Source organism: Tigriopus californicus, chromosome 6, assembly GCF_007210705.1.
Source record: "Tigriopus californicus strain San Diego chromosome 6, Tcal_SD_v2.1, whole genome shotgun sequence".
NCBI classification, from domain to species: domain Eukaryota; kingdom Metazoa; phylum Arthropoda; class Copepoda; order Harpacticoida; family Harpacticidae; genus Tigriopus; species Tigriopus californicus.
In genome coordinates this window covers 14238699-14264565 of record NC_081445.1, presented here as the reverse complement: position 1 = coordinate 14264565, position 25867 = coordinate 14238699, and the positions used below count along the sequence as shown (strand labels likewise).

The 25867-nt window shown below is 44.2% G+C and overlaps 2 protein-coding genes across 4 annotated transcripts in view; both read right to left on the bottom strand.

Moving 5' to 3' along the window:
• LOC131881932 (atypical protein kinase C-like) overlaps positions 1-24026 on the bottom strand; it is a 29419-nt gene extending 5393 nt beyond the window's left edge. The window contains exons 1-3 of one of the 2 annotated variants that reach the window (XM_059228929.1): positions 23877-24026; positions 22652-22773; positions 22344-22555 (exon numbers count right to left, since the gene is read on the bottom strand). In XM_059228929.1, the coding sequence (XP_059084912.1) occupies positions 22344-22555; positions 22652-22740 (301 nt within the window). In that variant the 5' untranslated portion in view covers positions 22741-22773; positions 23877-24026. The remainder of the gene's footprint in view (positions 1-22343; positions 22556-22651; positions 22774-23876) is intronic. The other variant, XM_059228930.1, reaches the window with a different exon arrangement.
• Positions 156-17624, bottom strand: LOC131881931 (filaggrin-like). Of its 2 annotated transcripts, none has more exons than XM_059228928.1 (3): positions 17187-17624; positions 1080-4558; positions 156-1017 (listed from the first exon to the last, which is right to left on the bottom strand). In XM_059228928.1, exons 2-3 carry the CDS (start codon positions 3784-3786, stop codon positions 818-820), a joined length of 2907 nt encoding a protein of 968 aa, XP_059084911.1. In that variant the 5' UTR covers positions 3787-4558; positions 17187-17624; the 3' UTR covers positions 156-817. The 2 variants fall into 2 exon arrangements, with proteins under 2 accessions (XP_059084911.1, XP_059084910.1); XM_059228927.1 differs by lacking the exon at positions 17187-17624 and adding an exon at positions 14368-14772.
• Positions 24027-25867: the final 1841 nt, after the last annotated feature.

Here is a 25867-nt window from a genome sequence, read left to right as displayed (position 1 = left end):
AGTTTGCCTTAAGAAGTCTCAAGATTTGGCAATGGCTCTCTTGCCCATTTTCAACGACTTGGCACACGTCTTTGTGAGCGAAAAATACATTCTTGAAACACACATTGGGAGTGGGCCCCATGACCAAAGTGAGCGGGCAAAAAAAACAAACAAAATTCGGAATGGATTCATGTTTATTGTCATCATTATTATCCGATATCATTTTCATTCTGTGGTGTGTGTGGTGGTTCATAGGACTATTATTAATCAGATTTACTCGTTATTATGAAGAGTCCTCGCAAGATTCATTTCAGTATAAAATTTGAATCGCATTTACACTATTCACGCACTGGTGTTTAAAGTCATGCAAGAGGTCACAAATTCTGCCCTTATACTACCTGTGTCGAGGTAAAAAGGACTATTGGTACATTAGTAATGTAATTTTGGTTGCCGTTGTTGTAGCAGCTATTGAAGATGAAGTGGGACTTTCCCACGGGAATATACATATCAATCAAAGCAAGGGAAGTATGCTCGATTGTATGATCTTCATACCAATGCACAAAATAGCGCTTTGAAATGCTGAATCATGAGCCCTCAAGGGCGTGTAGGGTGCTTTTGATGCGGTCAGCCAGTATGAGATTTACAATCTGAGTCTTCTCCGCGTTGAAACGTCAGTTGAAACAGCAAGCACCGATTCCCAGCACTAGCTTTTGGTAGCTAGAAAAAAATTGAGCATGCATAGTCGCGTTTGTAAAAGCAATGTCTTTGCTGTTTCATGTCATTCCCATGATTGCTTTGGAAACAACGCTGAGTCGGACATGGTAAATGCCAGTGATCATCATCGTAGTTCTGGTTCAGACTCATTGGCAACACTGGGTGGAGAACCCACCGGCTCTGGAGGGAGTTCTCGTCGGAGCATTGGCATTTCCTCAGGAGGGGTGGCAATTGGTGGGTCACAAAGTACCACTGAGCCTTTTAGTGATGTTGGGGGCGTATTGGTTAGCGAGTTTTTCTTCCGACATCTTGACGAGTGACAACCTGGAAAAATGCAAATTTTTCAGTAAAGAGGGCGCACTTTGATCATGTTGCCACTTTCATACCAGGTTTGGGGAACTCGCTTGATGGAGATTGGGATGACCTAGACGACGACTTTTCCGACCGAGAGGAGGCGGCGGAGAGGCTCGATGATGGCACAGTTGATTGGAAAGAACTCATCGAGGGCAAATGTCGATCAATGTCAGTTCTAGCCGGCTCCAGGTCTGGCCTTGGAGGCAAGCTATTCGTAAGAATGGGTGTGACTCCGCCATTTCCTGTGGCCCTCGAGTCCCTGAAATGTGGGGCTTGCGAGGGATGCCGATGGCGAGTATGGGAGTGATGGTGGTGAGGATGATGGTGATGGCCATACCCTCCCAGTGTGTGGTGCTTTCTTTGGCGATTAGATAAGGGCTCAGCCACAGCCACAGTTGTCGGCTCACTGCTGTCTGAGAGTCGGTCTCCAATACTTGAGCTTCGAGGGCGCAGACCCTTCTCCATTGGCACGTGATCGTGGTAACTGTTTGGCCGTGTCATGAGCTGGTGAGTTTGGTGGTAAGTCAATTGTTGAATAAAGCGTTCATCTCCACTAGGCTCACTATCATGGGAATGTGATAGGAGGTGATGTGAAAACTCGATGGGTCCAACGCTTCGTTTCAAAGATGACTTGTACACATGACCATTGTCAGTGTGCGCCACTTTGCGAGCCAATGAGTGCGGACTCTCGCTAATGCTAATGCTATTTTTTGGTATAATCTTGCAACTGGCATTGTCCAATACCTCTTGAGACCCGATGTGGTTATGGTGAGGCGGCAAAAGAGGTGCGTCATTGGCATAATGCACATACTGATGGCGTTGATCAATTAAATCCTCGTAGGAAGTCCTACGATAATCATCAGGATGGAACACAATTTCCTCTTGAGACCTGGAACAAGGACGGTCTGCTGATTGCTGCTGGTGATGATTGTGACGGTGGTGATGATGGTGGTCAGCAATGCATTGCATACTATGGTCTGAATATTTGTCTTCAAGCCTCTCTTGAGACAAACTTAAGTGACGACCGGCTTGACGGTGGCGCTCTAGTCGTTCTTGGGACGATTTCCGACTACCACTCTGGGATTGACACTCTCTGTGGTATCGAGGGTGATGATGTTGGTAGTGCTGATTCTGAAACTCGCCATCCTGAATATTGTGAGAGTGGCCATTGCTATCGTCTAGATACCGTGAAAAGAACACCCTCTCTCGCGACTGACCGCCATGGTCATGGAACTGGTCCCCTCGTTGTGGTGGGTGCGGCAATGTGCGGCTTTTCTGATTCTCTTCCAATCGCTCTTGCGACAACCGAATATGAGATGAACGTCTCTTGCGTCGTTTGACCGTGCCTGTGTGCTTGTTATTTTCCTGATCGTCTTGTTCATCACCTCCATCTTCGGCAGGGGTCTGAGCCTGGGCGCCCGGTGATGTGTCGATGGGTTTGGGAGCATTGCGAATGCCAATCACGCTCCCACCGCTATGTTCCAAGACCCCGGGGTCATCATCAACATGATCTCCAATTCGCTCATACGTCCCATCTTCCAGTGGTGTAGTGGGTGGAATGCTTCTGATAGACTCGTGGGATGCTCTAGAAGAAGATCCCCGTGGGGTAGTTCTGGAGCTACTTCTGGATGACCTGGGATGACTCGAAGTGTTGTCCGAGACCTGTTGTAATAATGGGGTTGGTTGTTGATGACGGGTGACGGGAGTGCTAGGGGCAGTTTCGCCGCCTCCGCCTCCACCGCCGCTACCATCCCGAAGTGATATGCTCGAGGCTTTTCGTCCACTTTTTGAAGAGAGACTCCTTTGTGGAGGCTGATTGTAAACATGGCCACCTGATGGCACTCTGCTAGAATGGCGCCTCGGAGTTGTTTGGGGACGTTCATGTCGGTATTGCATTTCATGGTGTTGCTCCACATGGAAGTCTGTCGTGTTGGGGAGAGCGTTACGAATCGATGAAAGAATGGACATTTTCTGATTGATGGTTTCCATTAACGAAGAATGTATGATATCACGATTTGAGAGGAAGGGTGGTGGAGGAGGAGTGGGAACTGACGAGGACAGGATCCCACCTCTGCCTGAGCTTTCATCATCTTCTTGAGACCTGGATCTCATTCTTGAGGTCATTCCACCACCACCACCACCACCACGGCCTGAAGGTCCTCCACTGCTACTCCCCCGACTCCCACGACTACTGGATGCTATGGAACCAAAGCTCACTCGGCTCTCACGATTACTACTGTTATGTTGTGACGACGACTGGTGAGCACATGCAGGGCAAAAGACATCATCGCTACTTTTCCGAGAATTACCAGACTCCATGGGTGTAACAGGTGACTTCTGGTTGGAATAGTACACCTCCTCCGAAGGGGAGACGGAGCCCCTCTCAAAGTCATATTGTTTTTTTCTCGGCAATGTGTTCCTATCCGCCACCGTCCGGGAAGACCAATCTGGGTCTCCCAATAACAAATGTCTCTCATATGCCACTTTCTCGGGGGCAATATGGTTGCCCATGATGTGATGTCCAAGCCTTGAGGGGGCCCTTCCATTGGCACCAGCGCTCTCATGTCGCTCATTATGAAGGCTGCCTGCTGACGAAGACGACTTCAAAAGCTGCCGCTCTTTCTCGACGACGCTATCACGGTCAAGGGAGCGCTCTCGTTTGAACGGAGGGCTGAAGTTGCTCGTGTACTTGGGCACATGTGTGTTGGCACTATAGGTGGTCCAAAAGCCCCAGGCCATGATGCTGGTTCACTCGAGTTAGTATGGCGTTCGGATCGACGACCAACGTTCACTCACTGACTTGTTCCATTCAAAGATTAGACATGACTAGGGACTCCTCTGATACGTCATTCCTTAGAAGGTCAAGGCCTCAAATAAACTTTGGTCTTCTACGGGTTGCCAATATCCCTTTCCACGAAAAACTTTCAGAAAACGGTAAACAAGGGAATTTGGGATGATTTTACTCCCAACTAAGGCAGAAATATCTGGCCAGCCTCAAACCAATCAAAAAAGTCCAATCACAACTCTAGGGCTTGGATGAACACCCAAGCAAAAGCAAAAGCTGGATAACCGAGTTGCTCCGTTTTCTTGGCCCTCCTTCGGATGGATGGATATGTTTTTTTTCTCTTCTGAAGGCTTTAGGTTTCCGAACAGTTTCCAAATGTTGACGAAAAGCTCGAGGAAGAAGATGAAGAAGATGATCAGCACTTGTCGCCAAGATGTCGTCGTCGGGCTTTTTCGAGAGCTCTTTCCCCTCAAGTAGGTTCTGGTTGGAGTAGCAAAGCCACGCCACTACCACGAACACAAGTTCTATGGTGGCCTGTGCTGTCCGACGAGGAGGAGCCCTTTCAAGCCATTCAAGAAGGAGGAAGACAATGTAGTGGTAGTATCCTTAGTAGTGATATTAGTGAGCGAAAAAATGACGATGGTGGTGGGTAAGGGATCAGAGAAAGCCTCCAGCATTGGTCGTCTTTAGGCCTCCACAGCACCGCGAAAAACTTGACCCATTTGTCTGAAACAAAGTCCAATCTATTATCTTGATCCGAACCCACCAAAAAGTGTCTTCCAATTGGGAACCCAATCCTGAGCCAAACATTTGTTGAGCCAAAGTGTTAAGTAACACAGCCATGTCCATCGACAAAGGCTTCTTGAACTCTTTTTTGGATAATATGTGAGGATTTCTAACCAATGCTTGTTGTACAATGTTCACCCCTGAACATAGGATTGGTCGGGCATCATATGCAGGAGACAATCTAGGTCACGTTTAAAACTGAACAGGGGGGGTTCATCTGATACGTAGAATCGTCGGAGAGATATGGTCAAAAGGTTATACAAAGCAGGGGCTCTGTTCAAAGGGAAAGAAGCCTTAAGGCTCCTTAAGAGCTTGTTGTCCAGCGAGCTGGCTTTAAGTCGAATGGAACAACTAATGCTCCCTCCTACTATTACTTCTTCTTCTCACCACTAGACCCAATGTACATGGAGGAGTGGTTCTGTGTGAAATGTGCGTTGAAATAAGACGTCGTTTCAATGGAGCTCGGGTTTTCTGTTTCTCGCCTTGTGCCTTTGCCGGAAGATAAGTGAACCCTTATGAAATTTACAGGCAATTTCATTCCTCGCTTTCTTACTCTCTCCATTCCAACTCAAGAGAGAAAAATACTTTTATTAAGGTACAACACTTGGGCCATCTTGACGACGAGCAAACACCACTCTGAACAAAATGCAAGTGACTACACGATTCTACACGCTCACCCAATTCCAATTCCGAAGGGCCTCTCAAGAGCAGATATGTTCAATCCAAGCAGGCGCATTTCAATTCAGTCACAGAGCTGGTTTTCATCCAGGGACGAGACCTGCTATGCTATCCGAGTTTTCCATGATGTCATCAAGATTGTCGGGGTTTCTTTATTTCAAAGAAAAGGAAGACTTTTCCTTCCATTAAGCCAACCGTTTGCTTTGTGACCAAATTAGTGGCATGGATAATACAAATAAGTTCTCAATGAGAAGGTCCCTGATATCGTGATCCAGCGCTCTCCCAAGCGTGGTCGCCTTTCATATACGTATACACATACAGCATGTCTCAAAAGTCCGCGCGAAGGTTTTCAAACCTAATTTATGGTACTTGTTAATGGACTTCCCGGAACTTTGATGGTATTTCGAGATTCTGTGGTATCTAAGCTTTAATTTGCGTTATGTCAATAAATTCTACTACCTATCAGTCAAAAACTGTATTAAAATGGAACAATTGCGAGAAAAGATCGCTGCGCGCCTTGATGCTGGGGTCTCGAAAACCTTAGTTTACAAGGTCAAGAAGGTCTACAATGTCTTGCAAGACTTTTCCAATCGTCCTCCGAGTGGGAGACCTCGCTCATCTCGCTCGGAGACCAATGCGAAGGCCGTGAAGGATGCCATTACATCCAAACCAAGGAGCAATATCTGGAGTATTGCAAGGGACTTGAACATTGACAAGACTGCCGTCTCCCGGATTGTAAGAAAGGACTTGGGCATGAAGAGTAGAGCCTGCACAAAAGTTCAAAGATTGACGGCATTACAGCGCCAAAAAAGGTTGGAAAGGTACAAAAAACTTCTCAGCAAACTCAAAAAGAAAGATGATCGGATCTTGATATTCTTGGATGAGAAAATCTTTACAGTGGATGCTGTCAGCAACTCCAGGACAACCAGGTACATTGCCAGGAGTCCAGCTGATGTGCCACCTTCAATGAAATTTGTCGGAAAGACCAAACATCCGGCCAATGCCATGATGCCTGGGGTCATTGGTTCGGATGGCAAAGCGTTTCCACCCTTTTGGACCAAAGGAAATGTCGCCACAGTACAATACAAACACCTATTGTTTTATAAAGTGTTCCTGGCATTTAACAGCACCTATGGCATCGGGAACTGGGTCTGGACCCAAGGTGATGCACCAGCTCACACATCCAACGCCACACAAAAGTACATGGTTAAGAATTTAAGGTCCAATGGATTTTGGTCTAAGGAGTTTTGGCCACCCAACTCGCCAAACCTGAACCCATTAAACTACAATGTGTGGAGCGCCGTCGAGAGGAAGGCCTGTGCCATGTACCACGGCAATGTTGACGCCTTGAAGGCGCCGGTCAACCAAGAGTGGAACAACCAAAACCCTGCTATCTTGAAGTCCGTATGCTCTAAGTTTAGGGCCAGGTTGGAGCGCTGTATTGAAGCAGATGGTGATTTTTTTTGGAAAAAAGTATGCAATTGTGTTGAGTAAAATACTTAATTTAAAATAAAAGCTTATCAAACCTTTGTGTCCTGAATATCAGCCACTTATGTAAAAAGAAGAAAAAAATGCGCGGACTTTTGAGACATGCGGTATATAGAGAGCCTTTTTTACGATCGCAAATAAGCCTTGAATTTGGACAAAAAGCGGAGATGGAACGTTCAGCCGAGGAATATGTACTACAGTACATCATGCAAAGCAAGGTACAATATCCAGAAAGTTCGAACAACCTGGTCAGTGTGATCTTAGAGAAGGTTCCAACCAGTCCCTCGTTTCCAACTATCAAGACACTCCACTCAAAGGGCTCCAAGAAGGGGAGTGCATAAAAATGATAAATGAAACGGCACAAAAAGTCATTGGCAACATTTATCTTCCTCATCTTCCCCTAGCCACGAGACACGAAGCAGGGTCCGAATCAAGGCCAGAAAGAAATATGTAAGCGGTCCCATTCGACACAAGCATTTGAGATTGGGGTGGATCTTCACGATATCATCTTTATATGTGTCACAGATTAGTTCATTATAAGTTGCGACGGCATCCTGGTTGGCACAATGGCACACGCGTCCATCCATCTGGAACAGCCTTGGAACAACCATTAGGAAGTCTCATCAGGCTCGAGAACTTCTTCACTCTCTACACAAGGAACTACCGATGGAGATACTGAACGTACACATCACATTTTGAAGCATTCATTTCGAATCAAGGCCCACGCACCTGTTCCAAATGGTTTGAAAAGAAGGCTAATGAGAGCGTGTGCTTCAAGTGTAAATTTGGGCCTCTTCCTTCAGCATATATAGCTAGCTTCCTTGGATGGAAGAACAGGGAACAAAGGGGAAGAAATCTCACGTGGCTAGAATATGTAATGTTGAAGTGCTTCTGTTCACACACACACACACACACTCACATAGTGTGGGACGACATCAAGTTACCGCTTTTCCCTCCTCAACCAGTAGGAACAGAACTCGCTCGGCTCCTAAGAATAAGGATCATGTACAACCACTACAACTGGCGATGACGGTGACGGTGGTGGTACTACTAGTATTGTACCACGAACTTTGCTTTCGTCGTTCTCACACGTTTTGTGCCTTAGCAATCCTTTATGTCCATTGACCAGCTCAGAACGTACAACTTCAGGGTTCACAATGGATGAGGATACTCTTTCTAAAGGTACAGGCATTAAAGGGACCCATGTCGGAATCAACTTGGTCGCCATTGAACAGATATTTTTAAAACTTCGTAACTACCTCGCAAAGATGAAAGTTTCACGGGTGTGTGGTCAGAAAAGGTTGGCTAGTCCGACAATTTGGCGCAAGAGAACAAGCGTGCCAGGTTGGATTGGCAACCCTATGGACATAATTTAAAGTAAGTTTGTCTCAAGGAACTCAATAGCAGTGTGGTGAAGAATAGAGCGTAGAACAAGGCCATACCAGCCTTTGTCCGGCCTTTTCTCCTCGACTTCAAACCAAGTCAAGGGAGAGGAAAAATAAAGCTAAATTATGACACTGTCACTTATAACTGGGAGATCATTCTAATGGCTGGTTCAACTAAGAAACATCAGAGGGGCGAAAGAAAGGACCTTGCTTGCACGAGGGCTTCACTGGATCTCTAAAATCATTCAAGCCATGCTTAAACGTCATCAATATTCCTAGAACTTGGTTCCAATATAAATTGTCATGTATTTGAAAGAGGTTTACAAAAACCCACTTCAAAAGGATCAGTTTGAACTCCAAACTAACAAGGCCATCATTAAACTGGGAACTTGCTCTCTGAAGACTTGCATCACTTCGCCCTTCAATTAATGAGCAACAAAGCTTTTCAATCTTCATCTTGTGATTTACAAGCAAATGATAGATGACAACAAATCAAATGTTTTGGGAACTTTTTCCGTTTTTGTGGAGTGCTTCGTGAGTAGACCAACTTAAAGCATCTTGTCCATTAGCAGGTTCTTAACAGGAGCTAAGTAACGAGGGAACCCTGAGCTTAAAAACACCAAGCTCCATCCGTAAGATTCCATTTATGCCATAGTCTTGGTCGTCAAATGTGATTGAGAAACAAGAGCTTCTGGGTCCTCTCTTCACGTCTTTCCACAAGAATCTAATTGAAAACGCCCGAGAAGATGGCCAAGTGGGAATTCTACGTAGATGGAACCCAAAACTACTCACCATTACAGTGTGTGTGTAATGATTGTCTGACTAGACGAGGGAGATACAGAGAGCTAGCTCATCGTGGGTCGTATTCCCTTGTAAGTACTCAATATGTCTTGGAGCACATGGCTTCAAATCTCGGCGGTGTGGCAGTACATAAATCTGTTTTAAATCCGTATGGATCTTCTAGGCGTATTTTCCGGACTCGCACGTTCAATTCAGTCCCAAGCGACCACCGCTCCCGGACTCTTCGAGAATGAAGTTCCACGAAACAAGATTAACTTAACGATCAAAACATATTGCCCGCCTTGAGCCCAATGTCTCCGTACTTATTAGTCTCAATCTGGCTCGTTTGTTCCTTACTCTTGCAACTACATGGGGTACGGTTGCCCTTGGGTAGGATACTTTCAATTGGGAACTTTTGGAAAACTGCTCGATGAACTGAAAACTTCCGGACGAGGCCTCGTCTTCCCTCCTTGCTCAGCTTCCAAACTATGACCAAATTAGGTTAGGAGTTCTCCTTGCCCGGGATACACCATTACTGGTGTGGCATATCCCACGCTAATAGTCAGTTGGCTGGTCGGTTGACGGTTGGGTTGGTCGGGTTGGTTGGCTGGTTGTTTGGTTTGCTTTGGTTGTTGGATCAGTTGAGATGGCGTCAGACTCGAGAAAGACTTGCGCGTGCCAAGCTGCTTTAAGGCCAGCCCTTAACGGACTTTTTTCCACTCTTCTTAGAGCAAGAAAGAAAACACCACGACAAGGTTCAAGGTTGCGTTCAAAGCGTTTCAATCTTGTTATGTACACAGTAGATTGGCTGTTTTCCAAAACGGAGGCCGGATATCAACAGTTTTGGAGAGAAATTGATTTATTTCAGAGACTGCAAAGTATTGCTGCAAGTTGCTGAAAATAGACACGGAGAACACTAACAGACTTCGAATCACAGAAGACTGTCAAGTATTCTCCATTTACTCAATCTAGCAATCTCAAGTGCGCGGTTTCCTTGGCCTTCTCGTTTGTTCGGCGATAAAGGGGACCAGGGCAGACGGGTTATTGTTGGCTGAACTTGAGATACAAAGAGGGTAAGTGAAGATGGCCAAATTTCTGCATTGCCACCGGGGGCATAAAACGCCAAACTGAGCCATAAATAAGAGCGGCAGCATAGTAAATATCCCCTCTTAATGGGGTTTTGGGGGGAAATCTTCCACACCTCTTTCTATCTAGTCCAGTACGACATGATAGGTTTTTATGGGAAAACCAACAAAAATGCACTTTATCGGTCACTGACACTTCCCTACATCAACCTATCCAGAAAAAGAGCCTATCAAGTGGAGAGAGCCTTCGATATTGGTATGCAATAGCCTAAGTAGACCTAGGCTCCTCGAATCGTGCTCGCCTGGAATATAAATTCACAAGGAAGCCGATGGAGGGCAAGACATATCTATCTACAGTAACATCAAACCATTTGCTTCAGATACCACGAGCCGAATGGGGATGGAAATCAACCATTCGTCATCATCACTACTACAGCAGTCCGTCCAAATGAGTTAAAAAAAACTCTCCAAAGCCAAGTTTAGGGGAGCAAACCCTCATCACACTCTTTTTATGTCCCTTCCAGCTGATGCAAGCCTCCATTCTGTTCCATTCTCCGATCTCCGGTTGGTGGAAAAGCTCTTTCATTTCTTATTTCATTTTCATCATCTGATGAAGACCAGTCTGGAACACGAGATCCGTATCCCTGGAAAGGGAAGAGCCACTGAAGGCCAACCACCAATAGTCCGTCTGATACAAGATTTGACCATATTTTGTCTCGAATCGTTGAGACCGTCTCCTTACGCGAGTCTGTTCTCCGAGAAAGGGTTCTCAACCCATGTAAATTGGACTCTTCTCGCTCGTCGAGCTAAAGACAAGAAGACAATGTCCCTATGAGATGCACTACCCAAGGATCACCACTTGGCAGGATATCAGTATGACGAATGAAGCAGTCTTCATGGGTTCCAATCCCTCGTCAAAAGCGTTTGAGATTTCCATGCCAAGCAAGCAGTTCAATGGAACTCCCCAAGACGATTATCTTTATTACAGTACCACTTATACGTACATATAAAGATTATGCAAATCTTAGCTTTTCTCCCTTCGCACTCTATCTAGTAGTCGTTGTGGAACAACGACCTCAAGAGACTTTGCAGCATGGAGATAAAGCAAGGCTCGGTGAGCCCTCAAATTGGGAGAAACTATGTGGTAATGATATTCATAATGTTCCAAGGCTCTCCTTAAAGTCACCGTGTTCACCAGCTTGTTATTCGTAGAACTTTCACTCACCAATGGCGGTAGACACCAAATAAAGGCCGTGAGTGAGTGAGTGGGTGAGTGAGTGGTCCATATCTCGTGTGTTTAAAAGCATGTCAAGATTGAGGCCAAAAATCTTTTGGTGCCTTGCTTACGACCTTCGGGGCTTGTGGTAGAGTGTGACAAGTTTTTTTCCGTCATTCTTCTACTCCGTGCATTCAATGCAGCTTTATTTGCCGGCCTTGAAGATATTCCAAGGCCGGTCCTTCATTTCTGGTGGATGCTCTTTGACAGAAACATCATCTATGTCCATGTTGCAATGCGACCAGATGCCAAATTGTTCTTCATTGGCGAGGGTAGGAAATTCTTCCAAGCAAAAAAAGACGAAAATCCGCTACGATTGCAGGCCTTCTCGATTTCCCGTTTTCCTCCGAGTCCAGGGCCTTGTTTTGGAAATGATTCGAATCTTACGTTGGTGACCTATTTTAAGAAAAACTGCACCAAACAAGTAAATCCCAATATAATCCCACAGGAAGCGGAGCCATAGAATTATAAAAGTTCATGTTACCCATGAAATGGCTGAAGTTTCTTTTCTTTCAGGGAGCAATATAACTCTAGAAACCCCAGACAAGAAAAAAAAAACTGCCATACAACAACTTTTGCTCTTTATGAGTGACGGTGTGCCATTCCTTAGTTGCAGAACTTCTGGCGTGAGCTAAATTTTGTGAACACGGAGCTGTGCTCGTGCAGTTTAAATGGGTTCTTCGATTTTATTTTGCAACCTCTTTTATCTATAAGAACTTGAATCCATCCGGAAGCTACTTAGCCTTCTCCTTCTTGTGCCCCTTAAGATATTGTTAAAGGAGCTTCTAAGAAAAGTTCTGCAAAACTTCTCACAAGAAGAACAAAATTCAAGTTCTTCATGATTTGGTGAAGCCAACCCATAAAATTTCCTAAGTGACGTCATGATCGGATGGCCAAATTGATGGATGGTCCATCGACGCCGTGAAGAAAAGGCACTGTTCCATTTAGCTTCTTTAGAGCTGGCGAACGTAGAGAGAACCAACGTCGCACGCAGAGACAAAGGATCAGGGCCGGGTTGCGTCTGTCCTCAATTTCCTGTACGACAACCAACCAGCCAAACCAACCAACTTTTTCAGAGCTTAAAATATCTTCCAATCGTCACCGAATCTGGAAGCTCTTAGAAGAAATTCATCTTTGAAAATAGCCAAGCTGGGGCAAAGGATGTGACAGAAAGACTTCTGTAGAGGAGGAAAAAGGACCATGGTTTCAGAAGGCAGCTGGCAAATTTATCGGCGATTTTGATATTGCTTCGATCTCAAAAGTTGCTTTGGAACGCATTTCTTCACTTCTCTTTCCACCGATTTAGACGAAACATGAAGATTCACCAAGGCACAAATCAGTGCTTTGGAAGCACAATAAAGCTAGACATCAAGCCATAACAAATTTATACGAAGGCGAGGCTTTGACCTTCTTCGTCACTCCCAGGTGTTCTCTAGTTTTCAGACGAACATTAGACATGCAATTCCCATTGAAAAATTATAGTTGCTCGAATTCTTCGACTTCAAAATATTGTTGTTGCTTCTCATGAGAAATGTGCCCAATGTAATGGGATGGGCGATCTTAAAGAAACTACATAAAAGCTACATTCTGACCAAGATGCAAGCAAGACCCTTTCCCAAAAAGTTTTGTAATCTAAAATCAAATCTACATTTGTACCTTGCTCCAACTTCAGCAAGGTGGGCGATAAAGCCCTCAAAACGTGGTTGTGACCACATCTAAGACGAAATTAAACGCGCCCTGAAAACGAGATAGGGACCCTTTGCAGACATTTCAACTCGTTCCTGAGGAATACTTTTTTAGGTTGAGCCCCATGGACGCAAGACTCCAAGCCAAGGGCAGTAACTTTTATCCTTCAAATTTATGAGTGCAAGGTCAGCGAAAATGGACGTGCTTCTCCTCCGATGACAATTAAGGATACTGACAGCAAAGAAGCGGTGAAAGAGTCCTAGCCATTCACCAGAGAAGCCATCATGGCAATTTGGCCTCAAATGGATCACAGTCTGTTCTTGAAACAAGACCCATTGACCTGAACAATTGATCCCGATAACGCTCTTGGATCAAGACGACTTCCAATTGCCATCTACTAATCTACCCTCTCACATAAAAAGCCAATACTACCAACATCGAACCTGATTCAGTTAAGCAAAAGCATTCCCATCAACTACGGGATCTATCTGGGCAATTTTGGGCGGTGGCCGAACTTTCGATTCACGTCATCAGTCTTCTCATAACTTTGGCTCGAAATAGAGGGTAACTTATTAATGGAAGATAAGAAGGTTCATTCCGACGAGTGAACACCATGAAAAGGGGAATTTGGCCCTCATAGTCCCAATCCGAGTGTCTCGAGACATTGTGGTGCAATCAAAGAGATTTCAACCTCAATCCAGTAACCACAAACAAAAGGCTCTGTCTAAAAGGAAAACCAACCACTACTTAAACTACAAGCTGGTCGCCTGGTTCCTCTCAACATCCGGGCTCTACTCGCCCGTAGAAGTAGTCTGAAGCTACTACTATCTAATTTTAGCTTCATAGCCTGGATCTCAATGTTCCACTCCTTCCAACGAGTCACTCTCGTCGACGTGTTCGTCTTCCTTGCACACTGTAGTCATGGTGAGTCGCGCTTTCCGTTGGATCAATTTTCCAACACCACAATTGCCTCTTAATAAATTGGTGACGATCCAGGCACGATATTGCTACCATGACGAGACCGTCGAGGCCCTTGGGGGAAGGCATGATAAAGTTTCATGGTCCTGAAGATCCACTTGCTATTGATGGTTGTGGAAGTTTGATCATCCGGCAAATAATTGGACCGAAGAGAAATGCATTTTGAGCCGAACTTGCACGCACCCAACAGTCCAAGAGAGCCCTCTGAATGTATTCACTATCTAGTACCTCAATCTCAATTTCCTCGTTCATCAGCCCCGTCAACCAGAAAATTGTAGTACTCAATGAAGAGGATGGCTCAAGTTCGGAGAGATTACTTAATGGCGTGGACTTGTTTAATGAATATAGTGGAGATAATATTTGCCCATTGTTTTCCTCGTTTACATCGTTTACCTGCGTGAAGGGGGAAGTATAAAAAGGGCTCCCCCATGGTTGTTTGAAGAGCCTTGTTTCGCCAGCCTTTCCACATACAGTTCGGAGAAACAGGGTGATCTTGTTCCACAAGACAGGGCAAACATCAAGATAAACATAAACATGACTTTAGCTCTGCAGAAGGCGAAAACAGCCGCCAAGCACACCAAGCCACCAACACAGAAGCACAAAAGCAAACGAGACCGAGTGAGAGAGTACCCAATTCTCCTTACGAAAACCCATGGAAGAACTTTCCTTGTAGACAATCCAAGGTTACTCGCTTCGTTATCCACAGATAGAGAGACTGGGACTTAGATCTCCAAGCTATGAGAGCCTTAAGATTGGTCAAAGATGGTGTTTACGATGTAAACATTGAAAGGCGGGCAGGAGCCTTCGATAGAATCAATGACTGCCGCACCATAACACAACTCAATGGCTCATCTAACTTGATGGAAATATCTGTGAGATGAGTAGTAAAGCTATTGCTAGTTTCGAAAGCGGTCCTGCCCTTCTCGCACACAAGAGAAAGAAGAGGACCAAGTTTGGCAACCTCCAACCATTTTGGCTATAAGATGCGCCCAAGCCTAGAGTATCCGAGGCAAATGAAACCGTAGAACAATTTCAGACCAGTACAGCAGACAACTCATCCCGGAAAAACGTTCACAAATTGAAAGAAAGACTCATTTGGTGGCTCGCTGAAACGCATAGCCTATTCTAAATTCCGGAATACTCATTATGGAAGATGGCAATAACTCCAAGGCACATGTGTTCCCAAAGGCCTTGGCTATTGGTGATTTACATACACATTCAAACAGGATACGACCAGTCAGTTTCTCACAATGGGAACCAAAAAATTGAAGGAACATAATACGAGTTCACTTTCCAAAATTTGACTTTTGTTCGAGATTCTAGACTTAAGGTTCCTGGTTAAGGTGGAACTTGAGGGAGGAAGGCTTTGAAAGGTTGACAAAGCGAGACCGTAGCAAATCCGCCGAGGATTAAATGAAAGAGAAACGCATCGCCACTCTGTACATCCACTTATGATGGTAGAGTGAGTCAATAGTCAACCCTCTTAAGTGTCCCCGTAGATTCATTAACTCTCTTTTTTCCCTCCATCACTTGGAACTTGGGCGACAATACAACGAAGAAAATCCTCCCTCAAAAGCCCTCGCTCGTGAACTAATGGATGGAACTCACAACTCGAGGATGTACATTGGTGAAGAAATACGTGGACAAACAATGCCGTTGATTTATGGCCGGATGTTCGCATGCAGCCCGGGGCATATTTAGATTTTATCTGTTGTGGAAAGAAACCTGAACGGCGTTTTCCGGTTCTTGGGTCATTCGGGCCTCTGGTTGAGATGGCGGTTGAATGCGGATCATTCTTTTGTAAGCTCCACTATATCAAAGAAACCCATCTCCGGCCTCAGCCTTTCCACAATGAAACAAGTGCAAAGAACGGGAACATTTCAAAGATTTGCATTGTCATCTAAAGCCAAGGAATACAACCAAAGCTCAAGATTGACCCGTATGTTGAGACTAACGAGGACATAACAACAAGGAAAACGTGTCCAGACAATTCCCATTGACCCCACACGCACACACAGACGTAAGTGTAAAACCAGAGAAGAGGCCAATTGACGCCCATTATCAGATGACGTCAACAAACGCTTCCGTTTCGAGCTTGCCAAGTGCGGAGACCTCGAGCCAAATGCGCCAGAGAGGAAGCAATGAAAGATCCAATTGGTATAGAAGTATGCGAATATTCCACTTTGACTCTATCGTACAGCTACTGAGAGCATTTGATACGGTGGCATTCCATTGGCAAATTCGAATGAGTGCTTTCTGGGAACGGGCGAAGCCCTGTGTGTCTTGGCGGCCCCATCAAAGAAGATCAAAATTTTCTCCTCAGATTTCCTCAAGGACCTTTTTAAAAGTTGACAAACTTCGAGGTTGAGGGCTAAGGTAGTCTCGAGAATGCTGGTACGCGCCGTCCAACTTTCCTCATGGTTCCAAGTTGGTTCCTCTCTTCTCTCTCGACGTATGAGATTTAACAGTGTTGATGTTTTGCCTCGTTATTAAACGATGGCCCACCGCGAAAGATGGATGAACATTTTTACTCTCCTTCTTTCGTTGGTAGCTCTTCTCTTTACTAGCAGCTTTGGTTGGACTTGTCTCTCTCTCTCACTTTCTCTCTCCTTCTTTGTGGGTAAGGATCCCTCGCGAAAACTACAAATGATTATAGGTCCCCCTCTCAGATTGGCTAAATAATGTGTGACTGACGGGAGGGAAAGGAAACCTAATCAAATCCCAGAAGATGGAGTAGGCGAGAGCCTCATAAAGTTTCCGCATCTCAAGCCAAACTCTCATTAATATTTCATTTTGACGGGCGACCCTGACTCTGATCTGGTGACCCCCCATCCCAACAAAGACTCCTCACATTGTTCCGATTCTCTTTGCTCTTGATTCCTCCACATAAATACAACCTCTTTGAAGGCCCCAAAAAGACCAAGGCCAGTCAGGCGCATACACGTACATCCACACGCTCACATCAATGCAGAGCAAGATCTGTTCAATATTCATGGGATTCTTTTCGCCCCAGCTCAAAGTCACGAAGCGAAATTTTGACACCAGCCCGGCAGATAAGCAAAGTAAAATCGATTAAGTCAGAACAGATCCTAGCTCATTCATAAGATCCCGCAGCTCGATGAAACTTTCCTCATTACTTTGATTGACATCCTCCATCCGCTGGGGCTCAGAATTGGGGTTCCAATTAAAATTACGACAATAAAGATACTTACCGAGATGGATGACGGAATCCACGGAGATCCGGAATGAGAAGGTCGTGGAATATAATTTCTGGCTCCAATGGTTCGGGTCATGGTTAAACACATATGACGAACGAAGGGCTTCCACCATGAGAGGTCTCTTTGATCATCGGCTTTGATGGTCGTGCCGCGCGCACACAAACGAGTATATCGCAAAATCCGTGGCAATTTCTCCCCGGGTGAGTTATTGAAAACTGTTCGTCTGACTGTTATTATTAAATTTTGTCACTTTTCAGGCCGTTTTCTGGCATAGTGGGTGCTTCTTCCACCCCGCCGTGCACTGTCGAGCAAAAGCAAGGACTCACTCCTTCTCAGAGGGGCCCCTTCCTTGGAAGAGATCTTTGACGCCGCCCTATTTCCAGGGTCCCCGCCAGGTCATCGATAATGTTTTAGAGAGCTCCCAAGTCACATGAATACAAATTCCGAGTAGTTCACAAAAACCATCGGGATGAAACCTTTTTTCGAAAATTTAACCCTTCTTTTTTTGGCAAAGGAGTTACCCAATCTGTAACATTAACCACACACCCACTTGTACTCAAGTTCAGGCATGCCACCGAAAGTAAGTGAAACCCAGTAGATTGACTCAAAGGCCGTGTCTCGAGGAGGGGTATCAAGAACTGGAAACTTGGCAACCCTATGGTTCGCTGAAGGTTTTAAAGCAAGAGGAACGAACAAGCCAGATGTCTTGGCTGGCAAGGCCAAAGCCATTATAAGACGACGAGGAAGGACAAGTCCATTGGAGACAGTGGTATGGTTGATGAAGCTAAGGTCGTGCCACACGCAGTCTCTCTCAAGCATGCCAAACCGCGCATGCCCAAAAGAGGGCGAAGACCATCAAGTTTTTGCCCCTCTCAGCGAGGTTATCCAGAGGGAAGAGGCAAGTGAAACGCACCAACGAAAGAGCCGCCTCACGAGAGCAGCCACATAGAGGCCAAAGGACGCGGACGTGGACAACGAGAATGAGAAGGCCAGTCAAGTCACTGGGAATGTTGGCGAAACGGAACCAAGTACAGATTTTAAGGGCGTAGCAGTGTCGAAAAAGGGAGGCCTGTTCCCGGCGTGAGTGACTATGTTCCGCAATTTTGAGCGCGCCAAATCTGGTCACACAGCCCTTTTTCCCTGAAGAATGGCGACACTGGAGAAGGCAGACTCGTTCATACCAGAACAAAGCAAACATTCGAAAATTGAAGTGCTTCAAGGACACTGTTTCAAAGGGTTTCGAAAAGGCAGAGACAATGCGTCAAGTGCGACAATTGCAAGAAACTCGGTTTCCCTTCCCCTTTTTTCGGGACAGGTCCGGGATTATGTTCTTAAAAGCAGATTTTAATCAAGACGAAAAGGCACAATGACTGTGCAATAACCCTTTTAGCAGAATTAAGATGTTCGTCTGCAGTGGTCCACTTTAATCTAGTTTGGGCTTGAAACGAACTCTCCACCATGCATTCCAGTTGAAAGAGGTCGAGAGGTTCCTTTTAAAGTGGTTTTTAGGTCAGAATGCAATTAATTGTGAGGAATCACTTTGACGTCATTGTAAAGGAATGGAGAAGGTTTTGAAGGGCTTTCGAGATGAGGGGAATGCACCAAAGCTTTTTGCCATTACGAAATGCGAACGGAAAAAACAAAAGGCATGACATTGTATTTGCCACTCACGCTACTATATGAACAAGTAAAAATCGAATCACATTTTGGGTGCTATTTTTCTTAAATTGTTTCTCAAAAGTCAACTTTCAGCTATTAGCTGACTCTGTTCTTGGTAAAACCTACGACCTTTCCTTGGTTTCAAAACTTAGCGCCAGAGGAAGGCATTTTGGAGCCGAAGAGAGAAATTGTCTGATTGAGCACTGGATAATCGGGAAGAGTCACCTTTAAGCTCTTCATGAACCCAATTATTTTTTCGGAACAATCCAACGCTGTGGCAATAACCTCACCATTACTGTTCCACAGTTAATGCTGGTTACTCGTTTCAGAAATTGCCACAAAAGAATGGAATTCCCATTGATCCAGCACAGAGTCCTTGGTTTCGTTTTCCTGACAGAAAGCAAACGATTGAAGAATACGAAATACATTGTGAGTCGTATTTTGACAAGAACTTGAAAGTTTTGCAGCACGAAATAAGAAACTTTCCTCTTAGCTAATCGCATTAGCCTTCCTTCAGGGGAAAAAAAACATTTAAAACCATGACTACTTGACACTCTATGAGGAAACGAAAAGCCGCCGTGAATTCTCGCGTCTGCTTCACATCTCCTTCGCATCCATCGTAATTTGTAAAATGTGACCTGGAGACCCTGAGCTCGTTTACGACTTGCCCCAGGGCGACCCTGACTACTGAGAAGAAAATGCACTTTTGCAAGGCGGGTGCAAGTGGTTTATGCTAATTCTATCACGTCAAAAAAAAAACACCGAGAATATCCCTGGATATGCTCTGGAATCCAAGCGATTAGACGTCACAGGAACAGCCAATTTGGCGTTCTTTTTTTTCTCCATAGACAGCATGCCCAAATCCTTATTTTTGTGCTTACCTGAATGAAAAAAGGCTCGAGGGTGAAGCCACCTGGGCTTAAACTAAATTCATGTCGGCAAAACGACAAGTAGGAAACTTTTTCTAGGGTTATTTGGTCGAGTTGCTAGTTTACGCATTTGTAGTAATAAAAACGTGGCCATCGGTAAAGTTTTGCAGATGAGCCATCACAAAAAGTTAATTAACCCGGGAAAGGTTGGGTGAAGAACGAAGGTAAAGTTCCATAATTTCAAGTGAAATTTCTTCCATTTAAATAATGCATACTTACTTTGTTTACAACTCTCCTGTAGGTAGTCACGATCATCATTAGTCAATATGGTGTGTCTTTTCACGCATTTTACTTCGCTTATCAGTGTTGGTTAAATGCATTCAATTAGCAAAAACTACATTTTTTAAAGCTGAAGTTATGGCTTTGCCAAGGATTTCTAGCCAAACAAGGCATAACATGCGACATGGTTTTCATTTTAATAGCACTGGGAATGAAATTCCGTGTAACGATTATTAAAGCCCAAACCAAACCTCCCTTTTTCATCATTGACAAACAAGTACCAAATGTCTTTTCGTAAAAAGTAAAACTCCTTTGAAGTCCATGGCAAAAAAAAACAACAAAGTCGCTTTTGATTTTGGTTGATATTTTGGAATTGGCATAACTCGTCTCTTGTGAATTGCTCAAAAAGGCCCCCTAAAACAACAACCAATTCCGGCATGCCTTTCGTGTGAATAATCTACGAGATTGAATTTGCCAACCCTGTTGATAAATGCACTTCGAATGGGTTAAAAATCCGGGCTACACAGTTAATGGTTTTCTAACTTTTTCCATCAAACATGTTTTAGCCCGCAGAATATAATATTGTTAGTTGTGAGTTTTTGACTGACCCAAAGGGTGACAGCCTTGATTGGTTTTTGGTTTCAGACCACGAGGTCAAAACTTAGAGCACATTCAAATTAGAGAGAATGAAACAATCTTGTCTTCTCATATCACAGACCTTGAATAACACAGGGAACGAGATTTTTCTATCATTTGTCCTGATTAAATCTGAGGTAATCACGTCAATATTGATGAGAACTGCATGTAGCTGCACAAAAAGATCGATTGTTTCCATACCGTAAATGTGTTTGTCCTCTTCAGCAATCCAACCGGAAGTACTAATTATGCCGAAAATGAGCCCGTTCGCGTCAAAAGTCATGAACAACCCTTGCACAAAGAGAATGCTCGCTTTGAGTATTAAACTTGCATTTCGAACCATTTTGAAAAAAAGGCACTTTTATTAAAATGCGACAGCAAACAAAAAAAAAAGCACAATTGTTATAATCAACGCTGAAGCACAAATCATCAGGACGTCGAAAACTAGTGATGTTTGTAGCAACGTGAAAAGCAACTTGGTGACAATTGTTTATGTAGAGCCTGGTTCATTTGAATTGGGACATACTAGTACTTAGGGTTGTGGCTCAAAATATGCTAGATTTTGCGAAAATACCACAAAGAACAAATGCGTAGCTAACAGATCTAGCTCTCAATAATATTTTATAAAAATTGTACTCATATCCCTCTGCACTTCCCAAAGGCGTGAAACATCGTAACTGCAAAGGGTATGCCGGCTGGTAACTCATTTTTATAGATCAAGCGCCATGACGAAGCCTTTTTATTAAATTAATAAACATCAACAAGGAGTTAGTTGGCCATGAACTGCATGCTTGTTTGTTACGGAATCAGATGGCGGCCCTTTTGCTCGCTAGGCCTACCATCTGATGAGATATGTCCTCATGAAAATATAATTCCGCGCTGTTGTCATAGTCATAATTTATTTTGAACTTTACCCTCATAAATGATTGCAGATTTGCTCAATGAAAAGCTAAATGAGCAAAAACTCATTTATTTATCTACATACCGCTAAAACGGCATGGAATCAGCTAGCCAAGTATTGAGCCATGGGTAGCATAATGAAAAGCAGACACTCCATCAATATACTGCAGTTGCCAGCCTGGTTGACCAAGGTACAAACCACTGAAATATGATCGGGGACACTAAGGTTGAAAGTTGACAACACTAATGTGAGTAAACCCGTTGCATTCTTCTTCATCAAGGTTAATGGTACCAGAATGGCGGATTTCAACTTTCATCCAAATTGAATGACTAAGCCGAAAGCTAGGCTCTCTCAAACCCCCATTTTCTTTCTAGTGGTTCTTGACCAAGGCCTACAAAATTGGATGCATACCAAGGCGTCGTGGTATTTTCAGATGCATTAGATGCATTCTTCTATAACAAAACCAATTTTGACTTTATAAGTGACATCTATATGTGAAATGGCGAAGCTTTGAGTCTCAATTTTAGTGAACCAGGCTATACGCATGTCAACTACTAGCAATTCAATGCAATGTGTTGGAAAATTGAACCCATAAGCAACTTGCGCTTGATTGGCTAGTGTATTGAACTAATGAATGAAAATAAGGCAATACTTTTTATCTCGCATCCCAAAAAGGATCGTTCAAATATCCTCCACTGTTCGGCTGGTTCAATAACATTATAATAAATAGAAGGAACAGCTACATTCGCAATTAAACCAAACTATGTTCCTTGTTGACTTAAAACAAAGTGGAAGAAGAAGTCCTACCGTGCACGGTGAGTTCGGCCTCCTTGTTAACCTCGTACAATCGAATGGCCTCGTCTAGCTCGATTTGAGAGTTCAAAGTGCACGGATCTCCCTCTTCATCGACCCACTTCATGGTGAAGGGATAGTTCTGGTGGAAACCGCAAATGTCGCGCATCTCCAGAGTCAGCTGATCGAACGTGATCCCATGGTCAATGTAGGTGATGAAGATTTGTCTATGCACACAATGAAGAGAGGAGAGCGAGAGGATCACTACTAGTTTTTCAAGCTTTCGGAGATCGAGCGCCAGGGTGGTCAAAGGTTGAACTTACCCGCTAAATGCAGTTTTGACGCGGATCTCAGGAATGTCACTGTCAATGAGCTTTTGGGAATGCATCCTAGAGGTATCGGCTAGAGGCATGGCCGACTTTTGAATTCCTCAGGAATCTGGAATCTGGAATCCGGAACGAAAACCAACCCCGCACATTAGAACAGGTCACGAAGCCACATTAATGCTTAAAGGGGAACTTATTGACAAGTGAACGCCTGGGCCAAAGGCTTTCAGCCGTGACAAAGAGATAGAGAAGCGGGTATTGGTTAGCACCTGAGTTGATTACTCCTTGTTATCTTGGTAGATTTAACAAGCACAGTCGATGGAGATATGTCTTGAAATAGTAATTCATTGTTTCTTTACAACGTAAGAGGGCGCTGCTTTATCGGCTTTCGTTGTTCTGGCATGTTTAGAGTTGGTCAAAATATGCATTATCGGATGATTTACGTCCTGTTTCAAGCTTTTTGTACAATCTTAAGCATCATTGGGCGGAGACCAAACTTTGGTGTATCCATATCTTAGCAACCCATGGATTCGTTTTGATTGTTTAGGTCACCGTCTTTTAGGGCCATGTCAGCCATTTTTCCAAATTTGAGCTTAATTCACGCCTATCTGACAGCCTGTTTCAGTCCTTGGCTGGCCCATTTTGGCTATCCCTAGCCATGAGTCACTCCCCTTAGTCTTTTTTTTCGACTGAAAGCCCGATTCTCAAGCCTGACTCAGTCCAGCCTGGCTTCAACCCAAGTCCAAAAAAACACCATCAACAATTATGCCTTTGTTAAAGTTACAAGAACACATCTTTACAACAAAAACAACAACGACTCCGCTCTGAGCTGTCTGGTCTTGGACTCATTGTCCAGCATTTGATCCAGTTTTTACATTGACTAACGCCCGAAAAGCCACCCACTTTTGGGCTTACGCATTTTTAGGCATGGATATGAATGACCCAAAATGACATTAACAAATGAATTCGGGCGACTATTTTCTAATTACGTCGTTTTGCGTCCCCCACCCAATTGAGCGATTGGCTCATGGCTTTGACTTTGAGACTAGGATCAAACAATTGCAAGGATGACTCTGAAGGATAATTAATTTCCAGTCGGCTTCGATCAATCCCCGGCCTTCGAAAGGCTCCAAATTATGATCCCAATCTGCTCCAAATGGTCATGACTTAGGATGCCTAGGATGCCTAGGAGGCACATGAGGCCCCAAAAGGCCGGTCTTACCCGGAATGCCAACACAAATGGGCGAGTGGATTTGGCTTACTCGATCCAAGAATTGAGATGGAAATTGAAACTTCCCAGAGGTAAATAAAGACAAGGGTGACCATTTTAGGTCTAGTGTTTAGGTCTCCCCATCGGGCGACCAGCCAAAACTAGATGTCCAGCGGTAAGTACCGGAAAATCAAGTATCTATGACATTGCACAAGGACCGTAAGCTTCGTTCAATCAGGCTTTAAAGACTGACAATCGATATCCGATCCACCGAGTGGGCCCACTATATTAACCGTCACCCTAAAACTGCAGGTAAACGCAGCCAGCCGATCCTGCAGGTGGGACATTTCCTCAGGAAGCTCAATTGTATTAATGCCTGCCAGTTCGCCATCACTGGCCAGGTGTTTACTCCATGAGCTCATGAATATAAACCTCAATTATTTAGATTCATTGACGTCTTGGTTTTCTATTGATGTGGAGGCTGGGCGAGGAAACTTGGGTGTTTTACCTGGTCATGACTTTTAAGGCTAATCTTATCAATTCCGCGATCCGGCACCGCCCGCTTGACGTTGATCAGGGTTGGAGCGGTGCACTCGCTAAAGCCAAGCTGGATTCACATTTCAATCGTTGAAGCAAATTCATATGATTGGCTAGTCAAGATTGCAAATTGTTTCATATTCACTTTTGATAAGTAGGTATGCGATGGATGCCAGCCCAGTCAATGAAGGTTAGATTGTCCCATTTGAATGCTCTTGGCTCCTGCTTTTCAAAGGCCATTCAGCATTGCATGCGGGAGAAGGTATTTGAACTGAGGCCTATCAATAATAAAAGGGTGATGGCCCATAATGTTCCATGTCACACAAATACTCTATGGAGGCTTATTATCAAAACTAAAGGTGGGCTAGAGCTATGCTTGGAAAACTTTTAATCAAGTATGGATTACTTTGTTTATTGTGAACTATATTGTGTGATGGAGGTGGGGTGAGTTTGATGACTAACCGCACTTTGGTCCATACCTCATTGCCAGTACAATACAAGTTAAGAACAACAAAACGTAATTGAGTCGATCAAATTCATGTGTACTTTATTAGATCAAATTTAGATCTGGTTTTTTTTCAGCCTTTTAAATCAATGTGGCCAGGATTTTTGGATAGAACACCCTCTCAATCAAGTTGCTCCACCTTTTCTAATTGTTGGTACTGAATATGTTCCTTTTTGTCTCACATACTTGTGGCACTGCTAAGCTCTGATGGTGTGAGCAAACAAAATGTCAAAATAGTTAGAAGTAAAGTTTGATTCCTGAGCTGGTGATTTTTATAGCACTATTGCAATGATCAATAAATTCCATACAACCAGCCAAACCCACCTTTTTCTAGCTTGAATGATTTCTGACACGTACTAAAATGTAAAAAAAAGTACTGTATCTTACTACATTTGCCGTCAAATGGAACATTTCTTTTCACAAGGATAGATTGAAAATGAAGTTTAACCATTTAACTAGGACGGCATATAAATAGGCTCTAACGTCATCAGACGGCTATTTCTAACCGAACTCCATATGCACTTGTTTGACAGCCGCATTATTGAAAACATGTGAACCATAAAATTCCCAGGAATTGACAGATTCTAAGCCTGCGGTATTGGATGCCATCACATTAGCCACAAATCCATTGATTCACCAAAATTCTCCAGGAACAGCCTCGGGAACTAATTCATTCTCAATGTACCCACTTAGAGATAGATATGCCATGACTGCCAGGGAGAGTGAAACTGGAGCCCAATCAAAAAATGGTGGCTTGAAAAAGATATCTTCTTCCGATTGCACCATAGAGTACCAGAGTCCAGTTTGGCAGGCATGTTGTTGTCCTTAAATCTGCTCCATGGAATGACGTCAGCTATTTGTTTACCACACTGATGACCACTTGATCCCACCCAGCTCTGATCCAGGCATGGTGTCTGAATCCACCGGGGGGGAGGGTTGATGATCAGAGGTCTCTCACCCA

What these genes read in the sequence shown, in the direction of transcription:
- LOC131881931 (XM_059228928.1), bottom strand. Translation starts at nt 3,786, where the DNA reads ATGGCCTGGGGCTTTTGGACCACCTATAGTGCCAACACACATGTGCCC. An exon ending in AAGCGAGTTCCCCAAACCTG is followed by an intron (nt 1,018 to 1,079) that starts GTATGAAAGTGG and finishes GCATTTTTCCAG; the next exon opens with GTTGTCACTCGTCAAGATGT.